Source organism: Tupaia chinensis, unplaced genomic scaffold (assembly GCF_000334495.1).
Source record: "Tupaia chinensis unplaced genomic scaffold, TupChi_1.0 Scaffold000567_1, whole genome shotgun sequence".
Taxonomy (NCBI): domain Eukaryota; kingdom Metazoa; phylum Chordata; class Mammalia; order Scandentia; family Tupaiidae; genus Tupaia; species Tupaia belangeri.
The window spans coordinates 555204-564318 of NW_006160080.1; the positions used below are offsets into that span (position 1 = coordinate 555204).

General features: G+C 41.1%; 1 protein-coding gene across 1 annotated transcript; it reads left to right on the forward strand.

The window, feature by feature from the left end:
• Positions 1-689: 689 nt before the first annotated feature.
• On the forward strand, positions 690-1722 carry MAGEB17 (MAGE family member B17). The gene is given in 2 exon segments (XM_014591361.1): positions 690-1526; positions 1528-1722. Coding segments are annotated over 2 exon segments (1032 nt in total).
• Positions 1723-9115: the final 7393 nt, after the last annotated feature.

Sequence of the window (9115 nt, forward strand, 5' to 3'; positions counted from 1 at the left end):
CCTGCTGAATTAGAAAATAGGGACTACTCAATCTCCATTGGAGAAGGGTGTGCTGAACTCTATCCCTGGAGTTAGCCCTGGGAGGCCCAGTGCATGAACAGGTGCAGATGCCTCCTGACTTCAGCCTGTAAGATTTTAATAGATGAGTATTTTGGTTTAAAGATTGAGTGTCTCAGTTCAACAATTAGAGGATTCCCAGACTCTGTTGGGAGTGAAGGTAAGAGGAAAACAGCCATATGAATCTTAACTCTGCTATCAGCCCTGGGAAGTCTTGGGCTGAACTGCTACTTGAAATGACTTCTCATTTCCTGAAGCGAGGTGGTGCATTAGAGAGGTGAATTCTGTGCACTGATTAGTGAGGCCCTATTCATCAGAGGGGAGCAATTTAGTCCCAAACAGGGGTCAAGGTGAGAACCCCAAGTGAGATGAGGGAATTCCTCCCCAAAAAGAAAGGGGACCCATGGAACTCCACCACCCACTATAATCTTGGAGACCCAAGCACAGTGACATGGTAAATTGCACTCCTTTCCTCCCAGGGCATTTTATGAAGGTGAAGACACTTGCACAGGAGCTGACTTAAAGCCAAGGTGGGTTCAGATAGACTCACACCCTCTCTCCCTCCCCTTCCAGGTGCCTGTGTCCTGTACTCTCTTGCCACAGTCTTGCCTGCTGCCCTGTGCACAATCATCATGGACATGCATAATCAACAGCACCAGACTCAAAGTGAGGACCAAGATGTCAGTAGTGCTCAAGTAACTACAGCAGAGGTAGAGTCTCTATTCTCCTCCTCTACTGTTTCTGAGGGTGCTTCTCAGAGCTCCCCTGCAGCAGGCATTTCCCAAGAGTGTCAGGGAGCCCAATCCACCAGCATTCCTATTGCAACTATTTCATGCACAAGTTCTAATGAAGATGCCAAGAGCCAAGGGGAGGAAGGTCAAAGCTCCTCTTGTGCTCTGCCCTCCTCTGAGAGCTCAGGAAGAGATCCTCTGGTCAGGAAGGAGGGCTTGTTGCTGCAGTTTCTGCTGCACAAGTATAAAATGAAAGAGCCCATTCTGAAGGCAGACATGCTGAAGATTGTCAACAGGAAGTATAAGGAGCACTTTCCTGAAATCCTCCGGAGAACCACTAAGCGCATGGAGCTGGTCTTTGGTCTTGACCTCAAAGAAGTCAATCCCAATGGTCACTCCTACACTCTTGTCAGCAAACTAGACCTTCCCAATGATGGAAGTCTGAGCAACAGCCAGGGCTTACCTAAGAATCGGCTTCTGATGCCTCTCCTGGGTGTTATCTTTGTGAATGGCAACCGCGCCACTGAAGAGGAGATGTGGGAATTCCTGAATGTGTTGGGGTTACATGATGGTAAGAGGCACTTCATCTTTGGGGAGCCCAGGAAGTTCATCACCCAAGATTTTGTGCGGGAAAAGTACCTTGAGTACCAGCAGCTGCCCGACAGTGATCCTCCACGCTATGAGTTCCTGTGGGGTCCAAGGGCCTACACTGAAACCACCAAGACGGAAGTCCTGAAGTCCTGAAGTCCTTATGGCCAAGATCAATAATACTGATCCAAGTGACTTTCAGTACCCATATGAGGAGACTTTGAGAGATGAGGAAGAACGAGCTCAAGTCAGAATTGCAGCCATGGCTGGCACTACTGGCCCAGAAAGGGTCCACTCCAGCACCACCACATCCAGCAGCTTCCCACCCCAGAGAAGTCTGAAGTAGTCTTCACTTTGAGGTTGAAAAGGGCTATCAACCTTATAGGTAGTTGGGGAGAGGGGGCTGTAAAGGCCACACTTTTATCTTCTTCATGTTCCTATTATTCATAAGTAACTTGTAGGGTTTTTTTTCTATTTGCCATTGTATTTCTTTTAAAGAGATTTATTTAGATCCAGAATCTAAGTTTATAAATGACTTAGATTGCACAATTACTAATGTTCATTAAGGTTAAGATATATGGTTTTGTATCTAGTAAAACAAATGAAAAATCTTTGCATCTTTGTTGTGATCTAGTACAAGAAACCTTAGTATTGGAATAAGGATTTGCTTTACCATGAAAAAAACACACACTCAAAAACAAATCCAGAATGAAATAGTTGGGATCACAGGATGGTAGGGGGAAGAAAGTAAAAGATAGCCAATTCTTGGTTTTGTCTTATTCCTTTTAGTCTTTTGCTAAAATTAAAAGACATATACATGAATTTGCTTAGTTTATTCAAGAACGTGGGAGAAATTAAAATAATCCTAAAACAAGAATTCTTGTTTACTGACTCTTTTGTTCTGCAAACATGAGTTGAGCATCTGCTCTTCAAAAGGCTTCATGCTACTTCCAGGGATGCAGAGACTAAGAATCCCCAGCCTCTGCTAATGACATTTTAGAGTCCAAAACCAGCCAGTACATAAGGACATGGTAAAATACACTCTGACACCTGAAGGGCAATACAAGGAAGGGGAAGGAGGGAGGAGATTCCAGATAGGAGCAGCCTGATGTTAATGACCTGAGACAGAGTGGGTTAAGAAGCAGGGATGGTAATTTTTAGTTACCCTGCATGGTCAGGGGAGTACCTGGATGGGGCTGTTGAAATGCTAAGCAGAGGCCAGACCCTGAGATGGTGAGTCTCAGAGTGGAGAGAATATGCCTCCAATGGAAAACTATTCCTTACAAACCCCAGGGATGTGGTAAACCAGAGGGAAATCCCCACCTAGGGCTGGATGGAAGGACTCCTGCACTCTGCCCCTGTGCAGGTGAACACGGCACACTAACTAGATGTTTTGTGCCTTTTGTGTCAGGAACTTCCTGAGAATAAGGTGATACTCCCTTGAGGTGGGGTGCTCAGAGCCACTGGGCTGGCCTTCCTTGCCCAGCCTGGAGAAACCAGACTGCTCCATTGAAAGGGAACCTGAAGTAGGTATTCTTCTGCACATATGGCAAACTCTAAGCCAGGCCATATTTTTGATGATGGTGACATCAACAACAATAGGGATGGGTTAAGTACAAGGGCAGTGGGGAGTGAGGAAAGCTGTTGCTCCTTTGCACACCTTCTAGGAGTTTTGTGGTGCATCTGATGGGAGGTCTACTTCATGCTCACATCCAATGACTGATCATCCAGTGGGGAAATATCACTTCATTTTATTTACTAAGCAGAATTTTTGCTGATTTGGTTTTCCTTGAGCTAGAAATATGTGTTCTCTGACATTTCATGGATTGAAAAAATATTAAAATTCCCATCATGTAGTGCATGATATTGACTAAGGTTGAAATAATCATAATAACTGCTATATAAAACAAACAAAAAAACCCTCAATACTCGCCAGGCACTGTGCCAAGTTCCCAGCATACATTCCATGCAGCCATCAGTCCTACAATATGGGACTTATCAAATGTGCTTCACAAATGAAGAACCTGAGGCTCATAGAGTTGGCTAATGTGCACGAGTGCACACTGCTAGTAAGTGGCCGGGCCAGGACTATACCCATGGCCTGAACCCATCTAAAGCTTACACTACCCTACTCCTCCAAGCTTGAGACAGATCTCATAATTCACATTTCTTTTTACCACCCCAAGCTGTATCTCAGGCCATAGAAGAGGACTCTGTGAACAAACTATTGGATTGAAATACACAACAAGGGTAATACAAATGTCAAAATAAGTGGGTGATATGTAAAAGAAAAAGGAAATATTTGTGGTAATATAATGTTTACCTGTAAAGTCAGATCACCTCAAAGATTGCGGTGCACTAAATAATTCTGCTCCATCCCTTCCATGTATAAATTCCATCTTCTAGAACTAATTTCCATCCAGAGGCTAAGTCTGGCTGGTGAAGACAAGGAATAGATCAGCTGGCTTTTATCTCTGACAACCCACCACCTTTTCTAGGCCCCCTGCCCAGGTTTTTTTGTAGTTTCTCTTTTGCTGATAGCCTCATACAGCCTTGGCCAGATGTGGCTTACCCTGGCTTTGCCTTCAGAAGTTTCAGAAAGGTGAGAACCTTGGTCTGAGGGCTGCAGACTCAGAAAAGTGGAGGATGCAGTTCCAGGACTAATTAGTCAGGTAGCTAGGTGAGGACCCTGAATGTGGATTGAAGGGACCATCCCAAACATAACCAAAATGACCACCCAGTGTTCTGCCCTTGTTCTTAGCCCTGGGAGGGTGAATAGCCCTGGACTTACTTCTACCTGGAAGGAATCAGTGAGGGAAGGGCCTTGTTCTAAGAGATTGTGCAGAGGGAGGAGACCTGAGCACTAACTGGAGTCCAGGTGAGGAACACAAGTGCTAATAACCAAGGAAACCTTTTTCCAAAAGAGGGGAGATGCAGAGTTCTGCCTTTTCTGATAGTACTGGAGGCCCAGACAGGGGCAGTCAAATATGGTATGCCCCAAATTCCTTCTCACAGGGGACAGGAGATGAGAGAGGGACCTCCTTGTTTTTAAAGACTTGGACCCAGGTCAGTAGAGGGACCTCCAATGATCCACATAGCAAACCAGGGGTTGAGTTCTGATTTCAGTAGCTTGAAAAATAAGCCAGGCACACATATGCATGCCCAGAATCCTAACAGAATGAAGGAATTGAGGAAAAACACAACTGTGGCACGATAGGGTCTATTCTGGTTCTCTCTCTCTCTCTCTCTCCCTCTCCTGTGCATGCAGGTGCTCTCTGGCATAAAAACATTTACAAACATACACCCATAAATATTCCAATTATCACCTGTGCCTCTCTTTTTGCCACCTATAATTCTGATTAGATGTTTATTAGTCTTTTCATGTCATTATCCGTGTCTTTTAACTTGTCATGTTTACCTTTCTCTTTTTCATTCTGGCTGATTTCTTCATATAATTATTTCAGTTGTTATCTTTTTTTTTCTTCATATAGGTCTAATTTCCGTTGAACTTCTCTTGTAAGTTGTTTATTGTTTAGTTTTAGAATCTTTCTAATAAGTTTGGCTATTTTTCCACAGTTTTTATTGTTTCTTGCATGTATTTTTAAATTTATTCATTATTTCTTTAAATACAGTAATTATTAGCTATTTAAATAAAGGGACTTCAAAAAATTTCAAAGAAAAATATAATTGAAGTATGACTTTATTTTGGTCTTAAAAATGTGAACTCCATGCATAGCTTTTTCATTATATGTATTTTCAATGAACCATATTTTCTTTCAATTTTTGTTATTTCTTTTGCCCATTGTTAGTATTTCTTAAAATTTTTTATTTGCTAGAACCTTGGAGATTTGTAATATACTTCCTGTTATAGAGAGCATTTGCTTTTGCTTCTGTCTGTCAGCCATGAACACTTGCAAAACATATCTAAAAACCATTAGATTACTTGTTTCAGATTTTGTCAAATACCCAAGTACTATGAATTTGGGCTACTAATGCTATAAAGAGCCAACTTATAGTCATGACATCCTGAGGACAGCTCTTCTCTCTCTCTCTCTCTCATGCTCTCTCTTTTAAGATATTTTATTTTATTTTATGTTAATTTCTTTTCTACGTCTAATCACTATATATCACTTTGCTTGTAAAGTGAACTCTCCAACATGAATATACTTCATACCAGTCCAGTTGGGGATACTATATATGTTATCATCAACAGATAATAATCCATTTCTGTGTGAGACATCTTACTCTCTTTTTAATACAAAAGTTCAGAGATCAATTTTCATCGCTATTTCATGAAACCGTAGCCCTTTGCACTCCTAAGGTCTTGACTGGGGCCTTCTATTAAACGCTTCCTCTTAGGAAGGTCTTGGCTTTCTTCTCCAGAATTGATATCAAACAGTGCGAGACTGCAGTTCAAGTTCATCTGGGTTTGGCCAGAAGACTCAATGATAAGTCTGCTTTGATACTCCACTTATGTCTCTGGATTTCCAGTTTCACTCAATTTATTACCAATGTTATTCATTTCTTTCTTGCCAAATTTCAACTCTTTTAATATTTTTTTAATCTAGTGTGTCAAATTGTTGTCAGCAGGAGGTTCAATCTGAAAACTTCCTGTCCTGTTATTAGAAACCAAAGTCCAGAGGCAATATATTTTGTATAATTATTCTATAACTGATTACTTTTCTATTTTAACATCTATCATGTAGTCAATGAATATAATTAAATATTCTCAGCTTCACACGTCTTTATTTCCCTGGAGAAGCAAAGACAGAAACAGAGAATTATATTTATTCTAGCACTCAGGAAAAGATGGCATCCTGTTTCATCCTTGCTCATCTCACATGACAGGAATGAAAATCATGAATGGACTGGGTCCATACAGAGCCTCTATCACTTTTTCATTCTCTTCCTCAAACAATATTAAGCAGTGATCAGACTGTGTCTGCCATAACTTAAGCCCTCTTCTTGTGAGATTTCCACCCTCCCACTCCCACAACCCATGTTCAAGTGTGGGTGACTTCTTCATTTTTTTTCACCATCAGAAAGGAAATGCTCAGTGCTTCTCAACTCATGGCAATTTTGTTCTCTGTTTCAGGGCACATTTAGCAATGTCAGGAAACATATTGTCACACTAATGGTAGGGGTGCTACTAGGATCTAGTGGATAGATGCCTGGGATGTTGCTAAACAGTGCCCCACAGTAAAGAATTATCTAAACCCAAATGTCTACAGTGTCAAGGTTGAGGTATTCTGGGAATTATGAACCCAGAACAATTTGCATATGTGAGGATGACTTCCTCAAAGAATGTAAATGGCACAAAATAAGGGCTACATTATCAGTCAGATGCAATTCTATTACCTTATGGAAAAAGGTTTAATTGTTAAGTCCCTCCCAAAGGTAAAAACATTTCTGAGTCTAGAAAAAAAACTTTACATGAATATTTAAGTTGTACATGTTAAATTCATTGCAATACACATAAACTATCATTGGGATATGTACACAGGGTGACTTAATTAAGTATAAGAGAAAAAAGTTTCCAGTTCCATTTGCTTCTCACAAAACATGAAAAATCACTGATTACATATTGAGCTTTAAGATAAATCAGGGCAATTCAGGACAATTTAAACTTCCCCAAGAGGAAATTTAAGCAAGGATCTCCCAGGGGAGCCATGTAGTCATTTAACTGAAATCTGATTATGAGAGTTACTGAATCAATATACATCACCAACAATTTCAATGACTTCCATTCAGGAGACCACTTTCCCTCAGAAAAATAATTTCCTAGCACTTGAACAACAAAGAGATTCTCTTCAAGATGATTCAATCATATTTCAATTTTGATGTTTAACTTATGGCACAAAATATATAACGTTTATTTGATTCCATCCCAAATAATATTGTAAGAGCAGACTTCCTGAGGTCATTAACAAGAAGTGAGATAATCTTTAGGAAAAAGTCTGAGCTGATCAGGGGTCAATCAGAGAAGCAGAAATGCATTGCACGATGTAGAGGGTAGGATTTATTGCAGGAATTAGCCTTTATGCAATTGTCGAGGTGGTGGATTTAACGTGCAAAGCTATCGTTTCTGTATATCACCGTAAGCCAGAAGTAACTACAGGTCAGCTAGACTAGCAGTTGGAGGTAAGTTAGGCATAGACACGGGCAAAGACAAACTGGACTCTGCTTCTCTTAAGACTTGCAGACTCTATGCCAGGGGTAACCTTCAGGAGAAGCTGATTGCCACAGCAGTGTACACACTTGTCCCAGAGAACTCTAGGGAGGAAAATCTGTTAGGAACTGCATGAACTGTGTTGACAAGGTGAGCCAGCATATCAGTGACAAGCTACTTAGCATTCTATAGCCAAGTGTGAACATAGTTGCTGCTTCACTTCTGCCATCAAAATCTCATGCAATTTTGTGTGTGTGCGTGTGTGTGTGTGTGTGTGTGTGTGGCCAGTTCTAACCTTGAACCACACAGGGAAGAGAATCATAGAAGCATAGTACAAATGTCCTGATTTCCAAAGGAAGAGTGAATAGTCATGGATACACATTTCCACCATAAAATTAGAGGGTGATAGTCCGAGAGGCTGGCAGCACCCTTGGAACTTGAATGTCAGAGACTAGAATTCTAAAGGATGATAAAGATGTAGTGACACAAGGAATCTTCTTATTGTTTTTAGTTTTTACTTTTTCCCCAATGAAATCTTTAACCAGGGGCAACTTATTTTGGAACATGATGTAACATTTAAGAAATTTTTTTAAAAAAGATTTTTGCCAAAGGACACATGTGCTCACAAGAGAGATAAGAGAGACAGACAGAAAGAAAGTGAGAAATCATGCCACAGGCAGATGGCCATGACACAATCCTTTCTCCTCCATTCTCCTCTTGAGATTTTGGGCACCAAAACATGCCCAGCATAGTTTCAAGCTGCCAGGTTTGAATACATGGGAGTCCAGTGACATGAACATTACACCATCTGCTGGTCCAAAGAACTTTTTTTTTTAATTTGCCAGAGGGCTGAGAGAGCAAGGGAGAGGGAGATCAACCCCAAGTAGAGAATGGTCACACTGCAATCTCTTCAACATTTTCTATCCTATGGGTATTTGGGGCACACAGGAACACATGACCTGTTTCCAAAGCAACCAGGGCCAATATTTGGTGATGCTCACCATATGGGATTATGCTCCTCTAACCCAGACAACCCAGTGAACCCTAAGAACTTTTCAAAGTAGCTATTCACTAGCATGAAACAATTGCTCTCTTCTCATCAGGTTAAAATGCCATTTTACCTAACTTTAAATACTTAGCATTTGGCATTCTGAGTTTTCCATTCTGTTGATCTGCTCCTCGAATTATTTTTTTACCTAAAAAATATTTTTAAATGCTCATTGCAGCTACAAAGTTCCCTCCTATTCTTCCTTTTCAGTATTATCTTGGCAATATTTACCTCTAAATTGAGATAGATTCTTCCCATACTGGGTACATGCTCTCACTGGAAAGAGAAAAAGTGAGAAAGCACCCCCCTCCCCAAGGCAGAGTGGTCATCTTTCAATACCTTCTCCTTCTTGTTTTCCGTTTAGGTACTTTGTGCATGCACACACATCCAATGTGCTTGTCAAACCATCATGCCTGGGACTTGAACTGGACAACTGGTCATGTGGTTTCCAGCTGTCTTAACCAACACACCATGTAGCCCCAAGAGAAAAAGTGAGAAAGCACCCCCCTCCCCAAGGCAGAG